Here is a 15768-nt window from a genome sequence, read left to right on the forward strand (position 1 = left end):
CAAAGAAAGCAAACAACATTTATGCACGAGATCATCATGACTTTTGTAGTCTTATACTTCAAAAAAAGAACTCAACGTGAAGTAATTGGACGAGGTGAACAAACCTTCCCTTAGAACATCCTCATCTTTGCTACCCTAAGACTATCATGGAAAATACAACAAATCCATTTACTGTTATAAAAGCGTTTTCTAGGACCCCCAAATACTAATGTTTATGAAATCAAACTGACCTAATCCATTTTGCTACAATATTTCAATAATGAATTTAATGCTGCAAAGTGCAAGCTATATGATTACAATATCATCTTTATATATTTAAAGTTTAGAATTTCAAAGACTAGTAATATAAGGTATGATGTATAAAGGCAATTATTCCACACGGTGCTTTAGCATCAATGCATTGTTGAAACTTAGTGAATGGCAAATGTAGTTAACAAGGAACTTAATTGTGAGTAATTATTACTCTAAATAGAATGAGTAAAATGTATTTATTGTTGCAATAGAAGTGTCTCACAATGTTTTTAGCATTCTAATTAGTTGCATTCTAATTAGTGAAGTGGAATTTCCATGGAGAATCATTATACATAGCATTAGAATATTAAGGGAGGACATCCTAACATAATTGGATGATAGTAGGGAAAATACACTTATTGACCGTGGTATACATTGGCAAGGTTTTAAATGATTCAATTTAGTATTAAAATTATTGCTAGTGCCAAAGATAACATTGATCTTTTCTTTTCTTTTTTAGTAGAATGTTTGATTGAGACAAAATCAAATTCAAAGTTCTAATCTTGATGATAACTCTCTTGTTCTTCTCTTTCTCTTCCACTCTCTCTTCTTCATCGTCACCTTCTTACTTGCTAGTATTCTCCCTATTCCTAATCAATTCCTTGAACTCTCACGTTCTCTGTTTTATATGCACTACATTTAAAGGTTAAACTTATCATCTTCAATGCTAGTATTGTGGAATGTCAATGTTGCAAATAATTGTTCTTGAGCAAACTTGACAATGTGCATGATGTCATGAAGAGTTTTGCACTTTGTTGGTGGCATTAGATGAAGACAATGCTTTCACATTGTGCTTTAGTACATAACTTTTTTTTGTATGTCAATGCTCACTAGACTTCTATTGTAATCTATTCCCTTGGTTGATGTGTTACTTATATTCTCTTATACTCTTATATTTTACTATGATGGTATACAAATCTTCGAAAAGTACAGGGATTGCATTGGAACTACTAAATACCTTCCCCCCCCCCCCCCCCCCCCCCCCCAACCTGACCATAGCTCTTCATGTCTTACCAAAATGGGGCCTTAAATTTTCGTACCTAGATGTTGGCATATATTTATGAGTACATGTTTGTATTTATATGCACGTTACAAGCTTATATTTTTACAATATGCCAAAATATATGCTTCAATTATCTTTTACATACCCACATAAGGGATTATGTTTTTTTTGTCTTTGTACAGGGTAATGTTTTTATGTCCTCATGAGTGCATTTGTTCAGACAAGCTTGCATATACATAAGTCTACATAATGCTATGTATTGAAGATGTAGATATTGAGAAGCTTTAGAAGGCCCCAACTTGTCTACAAAAAGCCAAAGTAAGAAGAAGAAGAATGTTCAAAGAGCCAAGATGAAGAGCATTCATAACATTACGAGTTGCTTATATTAGCTCCATGTAATCACTCTTGACTTTGTATCTCTCTCTCTCTCTCTCTCTCTCTCTCTCTCTCTCTCACACACACACACACACACATATGTTTACATACTTTATCCTCTAAATTCAAAGTTTATTTAGTATTACATTTGTATTATTTAAATTTATAGGTAGTAACATTACTCTTCCTTCCATTTGAGGCTCATGTCAACCCACCGAGAAGCCAAGGTTATTCTTTTAAATAATAGCATGCAGACACACAACTATGTATAACCACACAATCCATGTTTTTATTTTCATTTATGCTTACATATGCTCAACCATGTCCACCTCTTGCCTTAGGGTTACATGAACAAATTTTGCAAAAAATGCCCATAGAGTTTCTCCAAACTTTGTTACATCAAATAGTCTGACAAATATCATGTCTTAACTTCTCACTCACATATTGTAGCAAAGGGTATGTTTACCTCACCTCACACACTTGTGCTCTAGCAAAGAGCATGTCCCGTTCTTCACCATTTGCTTTCTACCAAAGAATAAGTGTGCCCCTTTCCCCAATAATGGCATTCCCAACTCACCTCGAAGAACACAAATTTTGGAAGATGGATACCAACTTATTTTCTAGAGCAAAATGTGGATAATTAGTCAAAACATTCCAAGTTAATGAAACTACTCTCGTGGCAATTGATAAGCCACTCTCCTTGATGAGATCAACCTGAAGCTTCACAAACACAATACAAAATATCATATCATATGAACAATTCTTTTGGAAAAACCTACTATGATTAAGCAAACCGAAGTGGTCATGACTTGGTTGTATCACATGCAAAAAATGGCAAATGATGTTCTAAGATTGCATTGTAGCATGATTTGGAAGTGTATGTAGAATAGTTCCATATTTTCTATTGTTCATTCTTCATACATTATAGTGTTTCATGTAAATGTCTTGCAACTTGGGTAACTTGGTTGGAAAGAAAGGTGTAGATTGTTGTCTTATATATCAGAGTTCACTTCTTATATGGATAGTCTCATTAGTTGTCATAACTTAGAAAATATCATTTTATGATATAACAATTATTTATTTTACAATTTAAGCTTCTAATATCCATATACATATATTGTAAATAAGGTTTGTTTCCTTCACAGTTGGAAATGTTATAGTATTTTATTTTGTTGATTGGCATGTGTCATAGTAGCTTAAAGCCCTACAACAAGTTGAAGTATTTTACTTTGTTGATCGGCATGTCTCATGGTAGCTTAAAGCCCATGCATGATTTTGTAGTTCTCTCACACAAGTTAGTCAATGAGAGTATTGAATTATGTGCATGTGGGTGAAAGAGATGTACAACTACAACAAGTTGGACCTATGGATGACCTCCTTTGAGCAACTAATTGGATCCAAGCATAGTGAATCTGAGGGCATTTGAGCAATAGAGATGTGTGGAGGTGGGATCCAAGTTTCACATCCTTAGTTAAGATAGATAGATAGATAGATAGATATAAATATTCGTGGCATGATTTAGGTCATTTAGCGATTTAGTTCATGCACACTGCCCAATCTTTAATTTTGTGACTTTTCTCTCTTTTGCTAAAACAAGAACCTCTTGCAACTTTATAACCTTATCTTTCAAGTAGGAATGGACTTTCATCCTATCATTTTAATGTCCTGCGCAAATCTTTCTTCGAAAGCAACTTCTAAAAACCTAAAAGAAAAGAGCGCAACTTTAACTCCGAGACAAATGAACCCTGATGTAAAGTTGTGAAGCTATAAATATAAAATGCATATGCATGCTGAATAATATGGTCCTCTTGCAATATACCCATAATTATAATATTACAAGTGTCTCTATGGATTATTCATTGTGAATCCATATGTGGTTACATCAATTGTAACGAAAAATTGATCAGAGCATTAAAGATGTACATTACATTGCATCTCTTATCTCTAGACCTAACGAGAAGACCAATAATGGCAATAAAAAATGCAAGAGTAATGTTTTTCACAAACATTTGAAGAATAAAATTATTTGCTTTGTGCCATTTTTATCAACGTTGTGACTTCTATTGTTTGCTTTTCTAATTCATCTTTTATAGTTTCATGTTAACAAGATAACAAATTATAAACCAAACTTGTAAATTTTGTCGAAAAGAGAGGTATAGATTTTTCTCTCCTATTAATGTTTACATCTTATGTTGCCTCAACTGATAACCACAACTAGGAAGGTACCAAACTACATAATAATTTATTTATTTTCAAACTAAGACATTTGAAATACCTATATACACATTGGCCGAAGGGTTTGATTCCTTCATGAGTTGAAAATTATTTAATAATTTTACGTTGTTGTGCATGGTACATTCCTTGGTTGTGTACAATCCAAGATTCCAAGCTTACACATTCTTAGATGTGAGAGATACGTCCATATCCATAATTAGAGTTGATGCAAGGTTGATATAGAGCAAAATGTCTATATTACCATTCAAAGTCACTCGTAGATTTGATTTTTTGTAACAACCCATGCGCCATACACACACACACACACCATGTTCGCATCCCTCGAATATCTTAATGTACATGCAACGTTCATGCTCAACCATAGACTCTTTGTTGTGGCATTCTAATAGAATGCCCCCAAAACATTTATCACATATAACCATCTTGTCGCCCCTTCTAAATCCCAAAACACAAAATAACAATCAAAGTCTCATATAGTTTTGTAGATTATTCTAGAAAGCTCCACCCATATCATGTAAGATTCCGGCGGTACAAAAAAATGTGACGGGGGTGGGTTAGATTTGTTGGAGTTGAGATGGAATGGTTGTAATGTGTTCATGTTTTACATCATTTCCTAACTCCATGCACCTAGGAACTCAATGGTGTTGGTTGGGTTTTTACATCACCTTGTTAAAAAGAAAGTCTGAGGAAGAGAAAGAGATGGTATGGTGTCTTGGAGAAATGCCTTGCTTAATGAACATGGACCCAGGGGACATTTGGGAAATATTTTGGATTTCCCCCCTCACGTTGCCTGCTTCATCAGATTTTTGCTTCTTCTTCAATATTCAAGAAAGGAAAATGATACGCAGCAAGCAGGGCCGACCATCATTTGATAGGCAACTCGGCTAATCTCTCTTTAAGTTTCTTGCATTGTGGTGGCAGACAATTAGAGGTATGAAAATCTTCCTGACACAGTTTCTTTGTATATATGCATCGAGATATCTTCACGGATTGGTATGGTTGGTCTCAGTAGAAGACTATTGATGATGTCAAGATCCCAAAGCCACTATGCCCTCATTGGGAAAGAGAAGAATGAAAAGTATACCACCACCACCACCACAACTACTACTAATGAAACTTGTTATGCCAAGGAAGGTATTCATTATGTAGCCTTACTGAAAGAGTGTGCGAAAAGGAAGGACCTCAAGAAGGGCATGTCTATACACATCGATGTTTTGAACAAGGATTTGCTAAGAAAGAGCCCTTATGTTGGGAGCACATTAGTTAGTATGTATGCAAAGTGTGGTGCACTGGAAAAAGCACAGGAAGTGCTCGACGAGCTTCCATACCGGAATGTTATCTCTTGGTCTGCTCTTATTGCCGGCTATGCTGAGCATGAAGAAGGCCATAAAGTTTTCAACTGCATCGAACAAATGCAAAGTGAGGGTCTTTCCCCAGATGCAGTCACTTTCACGGCCATGCTAAAGGCATGCGGGCGGACACGATCTATCGATAAGGGTCGTGAAATCCACGTTGAGATCGTGAACAAAGGGTTGCTTGGGAAAGATACAATTTTGGGCAATGCCCTCATGGACATGTATGCCAAATGTGGTGAGCTTTCAAAAGCACGAGAAGTGTTGTATGAGCTTCCAGCCCGTGATATATTCTCGTGGAATGCATTAATCACAGGATACGTCCAACATGGGCAGTGTGAAAATGCGTTAGATTGTTATCGACAGATGCAAAACAATCACATTTCGCCTGATGTGGTGAGCTTTGTTTCCATCTTGAAGGCATGTGGCCTTGTACAAGCAGTTGATAAGGGAAAGGAAGTTCATCAGGAGATTATCGACAAGGGGTTTCTAGAAAAACATGCTGTACTTGGCAATGCTTTGGTAGATATGTATGCAAAATTTGGTGCACTAATGAAAGCACAACAAATACTTCATGAGCTTCCTGTTCAGGATGTCGTCTCTTGGAATGCATTAATTTCAGGATATGTTCTGAAAGGTCTAGGTGAAGAGGCATTGAACTGTTTTGAACAGATGCGATGTTATGGTCTTTCTCCAGATGCAATCACTTTTATATGCATTTTGAATGTGTGTGGCAGCCTAAGAGCACTTGACAAAGGCAAAAAAATCCATGATGAAATTGTTGAGAAGAGGTTATTAGAACAACATACTGCGCTCGGCAATGCTCTGTTGGACATGTATGCCAAATGTGGGGTCTTAACAAAAGCACAACAAGTTCTTGATGAGCTTCTTGTTCAAGATGTGGTTGCTTGGAATGCACTGATTACAGGATATGCTGAGCAAGGGAAGGGCGAATATGCATTGCTTTGTTTTGAGCGAATGCAAAGTGATGGTCTGTGTCCCGACGTGACTACCTTCACTTGCATCTTAAAAGCTTGTGGCAGCTTGAGAGCAATTGAGAAGGGTAAACAGGTTCACAATGAGATCATTCATAAGCAGTTGCTAGAAAAACATGTCCCACTTGGAAATGCTCTTGTGGATATGTATGCTAAGTGTGGTGCCTTGGAAAAAGCACAAGAAGTGCTTGAAAGGCTTCCAGTTAGAGATGTTGTTTCATGGAATACACTAATTGCGGGATACGTTCAAGAGGGCCACTGTGAACGGGCATTGCAATGTTTTGAATGGATGAATAACGATGGCCTTTCTCCCGACGCCATTACATTTGTTTGTATACTGAAGGCATGTGATAAGAAGAAGGATCTCTCCAGAGGCAACAGTGTACATGCCGATATTATGAAGAGGGGTGGTTTACAATGTAGTCCTCACATAGGCAGGTCATTAGTTAGTATGTATGCTAAATGTGGTGCGTTAGGAAAAGCAGAACAAGTGCATGAGGAGCTTTCTATCCGGGATGTTGTCTCTTGGTCTGCACTTATTGCTGGATACACTGAGCAAGGACAGGGTCAGGCAGCGATGCATTGCTTTGAAAGGATGCAAAATGAGGGTGTCATTGCAGATACAATCACCTTTGCTTGTGTTTTGAAGGCATGTGGTGACATAGGAGTTATTGAAATGGGTCAGCAAATTCATGGTGAGATTGCAAGTAAGGAATTGCTGGGAAAACCCACTATTCTCGGCTGTGCCCTGGTTGATATGTATGCTAAATGTGGCGAGCTACACAGAGCACAATCAGTGTTTAGTGACCTTCTTGTTCGAGATGTCATTTCCTGGAACACATTGATTGAAGGCTATATTCAACATGGACAGGATGCTGATGCCTTGAAATGTTTCGAGCACATGCAAAATGATGGTCTTCCTCCGAATGCAGTGACCTTCACATGTGCTGTGAAAGCATGTGGCTGTATGAGAGCTATTGAAAAAGGCAAACAATTTCATATTATCAGCAAAGGGTTTCTAGAAAAGAGCATTGAGCTTGGAAATTCTTTGGTGGGTATGTATGCAAAATGTGGCGATTTAGAGAGAGCACAAGAAGTACTGAATGAGCTTCCTGTCAGGGATATTGTATCTTGGTCTGCCCTTATTGGAGGGTACATCCGCAAGGGGCATTGTGAAGATGCACTTATAGCCTTTGAATGCATGAAACATGATGGTATTTCTCCAAACATAATTACCTTCACTTGCATCTTGAAGGCATGTAGCATTATAGGAGAACTTGAGAAGGGCAAACAAATTCATGATGAGATTATTGATAAAGGGTTGGTGGGAAACAATATCAAGCTTGGCAATGCTTTGGTGGATATGTATGCTAAGTGTGGTGCACTAGCAAAAGCACATCGAATTTTAGAGGAACTCCCAATAAGGGATGTAGTGTCTTGGTCTACACTCATTGCCGGATATGCCCAACATGAACAAGGGGAAGATGCATTGAAATGTTTTGATCAAATGCAAACTGATGGACTTTTCCCAAATCCTATAACGTTTACGTACATATTGAAAGCATGTGGCAGCACTGGAGCAGTGGACAAGGGAAAAAAGTTCCATGATGAGCTCATGAGTCGAGGATTGTTAGATAATGATGTCTTTCTAGGTACAGCATTGGTGGATATGTATGCCAAATATGGTGAAATGGAAAAGGCTCAGAAAACGTTCGACAAGCTGCTTATTCGAAGTGTAGTTACATGGAATGCGTTGATGTTGGGTTACGCTCAGCAAGGGCTCTATGAGGAAGCATTGAATTGTTTTGAGCAAATGCAAAATGAGGGAGTCACTCCAGATGCAGTAACATTTCTTTGTGTGTTGAGCACATGCGGTCATTCTGGCCTTGTGGATGAAGGCCAAATGCGGTTTCTGAAAATGAGAAGAGAGTATGGGGTGACGCCAGACATCCAACACCATACTTGCATGGTTGATCTTTTTGGGTGCGCTGGAATGTTTGACGAAGCAATCGCAGTGATTAGGGAGATGCCATCCTCTTCCGACTATGTGCTCTGGTGTACTTTGTTAGGGGCATGCCAAAAGTGGGGTAATTTTGAGCTTGGAAGGCTGGCCTTTGAACAAGCAGCCAAAACCTGATAACGTTTTGCTGGATAATATCAGTGCACACTATGTCGATGAAAAGTTGTTTATCCAATCATTGATTCGCTTGAAATATTGGCATCATCTGAATCCATTCAACTGGAGACTTAAAAAAGAAAATACTCAAGCAAATCAACCATGCTTTTGTCACCGAGATAAGATCATCAATTGTGAACACAGGTGGTAGGGCACACGTGTACAGTAAAAGATTACGTCCCTTGTCATACCGTTATAAAAATATAACCAATAAGAGAGTAATTGTTGTATTCATTGTAGTGAGAAATTAGTTAGAAGGTAGAGCAAAATAAAAAACCCTCCTGTTTTAGTGTTGCTTATAATTTGATTTATATAAATCATTAGCATTTTCCATAGAATGTTGCCACGTTGATTCATGTTTTGCATAGTTGTTGGCTATTCAACCAATCTTCGTGGGAACGTGTCAATCTAAACTCGCCATGAGTTCCTCCATATTTTCACAATTAAATTCAACTTTTCAAAGAATGTGTTCCCATTTCTCATAACGATTTGGTGATCATCAGTTCTACCAAGGGACTTTCCAGCCTACAACTTCATTAACATAAATGACCCAAATGGTATTAATACAATCATAAACACAAAGTGGGGATAACTTCAAAATCAAAAACATTAGATTGCTTAATTGTTGGCGGACAACAATTTGTATCATACCTATGGTCCATTCACCAACTGGAAAAGCATATGGAGCCTTGTACACTATATAATGTTTGACCATGATGATCAAGCAAACACCATGCAAGTCATTCTCCACTCCACCGACAACCCATTGTTTAGCATCTAATCTACACTTTGAATGTATGTAGACTAAAACCCCAATTGAGCAAATCACTCCATTTCCAACAAGAATACCAAGGTAATGAAGTTGTGAAGAACAATATACCTTTTCTAAATTTCATTTATCAGTCTTGTTAATATCATACAATTTGTGAGCAGCTTGGAGCTATTTCCACTCCAATCAATCTTTATTTACAACTACATACAGCATACAACATCTCCCGTTTTTTATGTTCTCATATTAGGCTAATAGTATATGAACATGAACCATCAATAACATCTGATACAATTCCCTGATTAATATCGTACAACTTGTGAGTAGCTTGTAGTTAATTCCACTCAATCAATCTTTATTAACAACTATGGCATGGCATACATTATCTCCATTTTTGAAGTCCTTATAGTACACAAACATGAACCAACGATAATATCTGACATGCAGTGTGTGAAGGAATTGCTGTTCTCCCATGTTATCCCTTCTCAATAAGCAATCCAATCGGATGAACCCATTAACTTGGAGCTCATTAGGACCTTCACTAATTGTTGTTAGAGCATATGCACTTATATGGACAAGTGAATTTTTCTACCTCTCAAATTTAAAATAGTTGAAACTTCGCCAACAGCCTAGAAGATTCTTGGGTCTCAATCATGTCCACAAAACTCTAATTAATATCTTACATCAATCATGCCTATTGAATCAGACTACTTGGGTCCCATTAAACTAGGATCCTAGACTACTTCATTAAAATAAATATTTGAATTAGAACCCAATTGCCTTGATTAACATCAATCACCACATTCATATAATAAATCCAAGAATGATTGGTTTCAATCAACATCGAACTAAGACCATCATGCAAAGCATTAAAGCACTAGCAAAAAAATTTTAATTCTTTCGAATATACATCACAATATGTTTATGTATAGAACAATTTTTGCATTTGTATTCACTAAATGAAATTTTGTGCACAACGGATTCCGCTTTCAAGATCAAACAGCCACTATATGTAGTTTAAAACAGCAATTTTGGCCTTACTCAAGCAGTCGCTTCCATTTGCACCATCCAATGACAAGCATATATACGATAACACAACCAACAGAAGAGCCACCGATAGTCCATAAGAATTGGGATAGTGTACCAGTAGAAAACATGTCAATCTGAATGTTCATTCCAAACACGGCAGTCACAACAATGAACCCACTCAGCACGAGTGTCGCCGTTGTGAGCATTACACCCATCTGAAGTAGATGATTCTGTTTGTCATCCAACATGATGTTGATATAATCTTCAGTATCATCCACATACTCCCGAAGCTGCAACAGTACATTGCACACTTTAAGCAATAAATTTTCTTTTGTCCTAGCTTTCTACATTTTGTAATGACGTTCTTCCACTCTCTGCACTCATATATCAGCATTTATAGGAGCTTGCATGTTATGCCATTTGGAATATGCAAAGTTTCTAGCTCGAACAGAAACATTTAACGGAACAAATTACCAGTAGTAAAAAAGAAGTAATTCTATTAAAGGTCTCACATGACGCTAATGGTAGAAGTGTATTGATTTAACTTTATTATTTCTACTTCGAGAAGCATCCAGAACAAAAGCAGGTTTAGTGGCAACAACATACCGCAGAAAGCTTGTTCAGTGTCCCATCAATTTGTACAAAATAAGCCTCTAAGAGCATTTCCAATTCTTCAACATCCAAATGCTTTGAACCTCCACTGCTACTACTCTTGGTACTATTCGTGCTTTCACGATCTGTGCCATGGATATTATCTTGCTTTAAAGCACCATCAAGCATCATCAAAGAGCCATGCCCATTCTGTAGTTGGCTGGCATTTCCATCTTCTAGAAGTCTGTATACATCAAAGAGGAAAATAGACTCAAATTTTCCAAGCATTTAAAAACGAGATATGTACAGGACATGGTGGTGGAAATGGAAATGAATAATTGTTAAGATATATGTCACTAAACAATAGGTACATAAACATTGTATTTACAATGTTGGATTAATTCCAGTCAATTGAAATTAGTATCAATTCATTAGCTAGAGGACAGTTCGCGTTATGCACATTTATTCAGTGTGTCTAGTACTGATATGTGGCACTGAACATAAGCATGGTGTCAAGATATGTCGTTAGGGAGAATGTGGATATAGAACCTTAGGAGTCGCTCACAGCTACATTCTTCTCCTCCTCAATTCAGTAGTTGACATGCTGAACTTGCAAATGCATCGATAGAGCAAAATATGTACTAGGAACCTGGTAAGGCTCCCCTTCCATGAATGTTATTAGAACTCATTGATGTAGAGTTCTGACAGAGCGTTCCGAATAAAAGGGAAGGCTGTTGCCTCACAAATGGTCCTACATGTACCACTCATCCCACCACCTCATAGTACTGTGTAGATTGACCTATTGAATCTCAAATACATTCATAATTTTCTTACGGAAGAGATATCTCTGGGTACAGTACAAGGAATAGTTTGTGGATGTCCACGATGAAATAATATAATATTCTCAACAACTTGCATATTCTCCTCAACACCTTGCGAAATCTCACTGGTCCAGCTGCAGTGCTAGACCTAAACCCTGACCCAGAAGGATGTCCTGAAATATTATATCAGGGTTTAGGTTTAGGTTTAGGACTAGCACTGTAAGTGGATCCACCAGAATTTGTAAACTCACCCTACGGGGTTGGGCTGTCAGAAGCCCTGACATGTGTACTCCAAACTAAGAGGCTGCCCAACTTTTCCAAAATTTGAGAGGAATAAAGAGATAAACGCATCAATTCTCCATGAATGGCTAACTCTAGTTCATCAGTACCCTGGACAATCTCAAGCACTAATCCTCTGATTAGCATCAAGCAACTCCACTTCCCTTCTGTTATTTTATAATATCTTTGTTTGCCTTTCTTGTGGCTCTGTTATATATACATATGAGATTATAAATTTGCATATATTTAAGATATAGATAAAACATTTAGGGGCCCCTCTCTCTTCTCTATAAAATCCTTCTACAACACTTATGATGCAAAAGAATAAAACAAGACACAGGCAACAGAGAACCCTGAATTTATGTCTAAAGAGATCATTCTTGCAGTTATCTTTCTTTTGTTGTACAGGTGTGTCTCCAGGGGCAGGGACACGATATTGATGTGATGGCAGAGGACATCAAATGCCCTTGGAATATCACTATTGTGAGAGATGGATCAGGATGGTTCTGGCCACTGGATTTAACAATCGGCAACGGTTCGGTTTGAACCGAACCAAACCACGAAACCGCAGCTTAATGGCTTAAAGGTTTGGTTTGGTTCGATTCAGGAAGTGTTTTTTAACAGCTCAGTTTGGTTTGGGGATGAATGGTTCGGTTCGGTTTAATGGGTTTTTTTTTTTACAATTTTTGTTTTAAAACAATCTTTTCATTTTAAGCCTAATTTTCACATATTAGGAAAATCTTTTAAATGTTGAAATTTTAAATTTTAAATAATGACAATTAAAATTTTAAATTTTGACCTAAGTTAAAAACCGAAACCGCAGTTTTAACAGTTTAATGGTTTAACGGTTTTGGTTCAAATGGTTACGTGGTTCAGTTCAAGTTTCAAATTTTTTAAACGGTTCAATTTCAAACAGGTTCAGTTTTGACACTCTCGAACCGAACTGAACCGTTGCCGATTGTTAACTGGATTGTAAAAATGTAGGACAGGTTTAGGGCCGATAAATCCAGCTTGGAATTTGTGTTTACTGATATCATGACTTAGAGAGAAGAAGATCTAGATTGGGGTTAATGTTTGTTATTATTATCTATTACAATAAGGAAGGTTTGTTCAAATTCCCAGATTCCAATGTGCACCTTCATGTGTTTTCTATGTTTTCGTTTCCCTCTAGGTTATAGCATGTTTCCTTCACTCCAATATAGTCTACTTACATCCTGAAATAAAATATATGATGTGCTAGGATGTATTGAAGCACCCTCTTTGGAAGTAAACTCATCCCCTTGTTTGTGCACAAAAAGAACCATCATTTATACTTTCTCCTCCACAATGGAAATTTTGGTCTAAATGTACTTTGGGAAATTTTGATGTTCATAAAAATAAGATTATCCCAAATCACATTTAGACATAATCCTATCCTCTTCAAGTTTATGCACATAGATACCAACCACAATTCACTCGTGTATTTTTTTGATATTATTAAGCTTTTTTGAGAGAAGAATACTTGGGATAAAAATCCTATCAAAACATACATGTCTTCTTCAACATCCGAGTCATTATTGTGCTCGAGCTGGCTAGAAAATTCATCGATACCATCTAAAGACATTCGTGAAGAATGACCATCCAAGTTCTGACCCATTAGTTTATCTGTCAGATACATCTCTGCCATGTCATCGTCATCATCCAGAAGTTGCTCAAGTTCATCCCTTACCTGTAATGTTCAAACTGTCAATTAACAAAGCATATTGACAACAAATATTCAATCTAATATGGGTTTAAAAAAGAGTAGGTAACGTGCCTAAGTGTATGCATACCTTTTGCACCCTCCCAGAAATTGTGACTAAGCGACTTTTTATTTGGCGAACTCTTTCCAAATTCAAAGTGCTAATCTTGGAAGTCAATTCATCCAGAGCTGGATATGCCTCATGCTCTAAATTTGTCGTCTGGCAAGTAAGTGGTTATGTTTGAGTATGGAACTAATGCTGTATAATAATACTCAATATACAAACATTTTCTCAATATACCTCCAATTCAAGGGCACTACAGGCAGCTTCAAGGCAAACTTCAAGAGCACAAAACTCGAAAGGCAAAACCTTGGGGCCCATTGAACTGTCACGCTCATGCTTCTGACCCAATCCATGAACTTTCTGTGATAGAGAAGAAGATGAATCTTGTAGATAGGTGGGCGTCCTGTTCCTGTGCATATTACTTGATGGTGGTGATTTATTTGTGGCTTCTCCTTCGAGATCACTCAGTGCTTCTTCTCCACCGCCCGCCTCCTTCATCAATAGCAAAATGGCCAAAACTGCTTTTTAAGAACAAACAAATAAAATATCCATTCCGAGGGTTCTTCCATCTACGCAAGCTTCAAGGGTGTGTCTTAGAAACATCCATTCTTAGGTCTGTTCTACCATCAACATTTGAGAAAATAGTGAGCACATGCTTTGCTAGTAGGTCTTAAACTATAAAGTACGCAATTGTGGACCCCAAAAACACACATTCCTTGGTTTGCTTCTATTTGGTGGGTCAAAACTCTTAGACCTAGACCTAAACTCCTTCATGACAAAACTTTAGAATCTAAAACCTAGATTTTAAAAGATTTGACGAGAGCTAGTGTGTCCATTCCCAGTGTTGTTCCTAACACTGATAGTGTGACAATAGTGTTCATTTGTCAGCCTGAAAACCTTAACTGTTTGATAAACTCTAGATCCAAACAATTTCATGATGGGTCCTAAAATCTTGGTGTTTATTTTACCATGACGATTTGATAAAATAGAGAGCACAAACTTGAATGACTCCAAAACACTAACCTAAGCAAACAAACACCTGAGACCTAATAGAGAAAATTACCTAAATGTTTGCTTGTTTTCAGAAACGTGTGTAAGTTTGACCAAAGTGACTTCTAATCATAAAATTAGAAAATTGGAAAAAGAACACTTTTGAAAATAAGTAAGCATGTTTTTTGAAAGTCTTGGATATAAATGCGTATTTTAGTCATTTTTTCTACATCATACCATAAAACTCGGGTCTCTAACCCTAACCCTAAAATATTGAAGACCCCAGCCCTAAAGACTTGCAAAATAAACACTTTAAAAGACGACCATGAACCTATGATAATGAAAGTCAATGATGATTAAAAAAACCTTTTGAAGGCGACGCCGAAGATCAGATATAAAAGTCACCGTCGCAGCATGGTCTTTGGACTCAAGGAGGAGAACCTCTTGGGCAGTGATGATGGCCTTGATGTGTTCCAGGTTCACTACGATAGCTCGTTCTCGGCCAAGTATGGTGGAAGGATAGGAGAGGATGGGATCAAGGATGCGAAGATCACGTGCAGGGAGACCCGTCCGCCTCATGATCACATGCTTGCCCGCCTCCACCACCTGCTCCCGACCATCGGAGTCGATGAGGATCCATGTCCTCGTCCCAAGAGCCTTCTTCCTGATACCACCACTGGCCCCAGCCACGATGCAGGGGGCAGCAGTGCTACCGCTCACTCGCTCCTCCTCCCTACCCCCAACTGTCGTTGCCGCTGCAGCGGCTTTCCGTGACCTCATCTCTCTCTCTCTCTCTCTCTCTCTCTGTCTCTCAATCCATCCTTCTCTTCTCTTCTCTCTACGACAATTCTGTCTTTCCACTTGCCACGGTCGACAGGTTTTATTCTCTCTCTCTCTCTATCTCTGTCTCTCTGTCTCTCTGTCTCTGTCTATGATTTATTTCGCAAGAAGAATTGACTCAGATAGAAATTCTGTCTCTTCCTCCTCTTGCCACTCTCGACAGGTTCTTTCTCTCTCTCTCTCTCTCTCCCTCCCTCCCTTGGCGATCATTCCATGGTGTGTGTATCATGCATTAAAA

The 15768-nt window shown here is 37.8% G+C and overlaps 2 protein-coding genes across 2 annotated transcripts; one reads left to right on the forward strand and one right to left on the reverse strand.

Moving 5' to 3' along the window:
• Nucleotides 1–4899: 4899 nt before the first annotated feature.
• On the forward strand, nt 4900–8388 carry LOC147849334 (pentatricopeptide repeat-containing protein At2g39620-like). Its single transcript, XM_087337619.1, has one exon. It carries the CDS (start codon nt 4900–4902, stop codon nt 8386–8388), a length of 3489 nt encoding a protein of 1162 aa, XP_087193745.1.
• A 1677-nt stretch (nt 8389–10065) lies between these two features.
• On the reverse strand, nt 10066–15485 carry MGT4 (magnesium transporter 4). Its single transcript, XM_087337618.1, has 6 exons — nt 15057–15485; nt 13938–14192; nt 13728–13856; nt 13446–13624; nt 10832–11060; nt 10066–10515 (listed from the first exon to the last, which is right to left on the reverse strand). Exons 1-6 carry the CDS (start codon nt 15468–15470, stop codon nt 10234–10236), a joined length of 1488 nt encoding a protein of 495 aa, XP_087193744.1. The 5' UTR covers nt 15471–15485; the 3' UTR covers nt 10066–10233.
• Between the last annotated feature and the right edge of the window lie 283 nt (nt 15486–15768).

Source organism: Azolla caroliniana, unplaced genomic scaffold, assembly GCF_043228905.1.
Source record: "Azolla caroliniana isolate FFs.n. ecotype wild unplaced genomic scaffold, voAzoCaro1.0.p SCAF_77, whole genome shotgun sequence".
Classification (NCBI taxonomy): domain Eukaryota; kingdom Viridiplantae; phylum Streptophyta; class Polypodiopsida; order Salviniales; family Salviniaceae; genus Azolla; species Azolla caroliniana.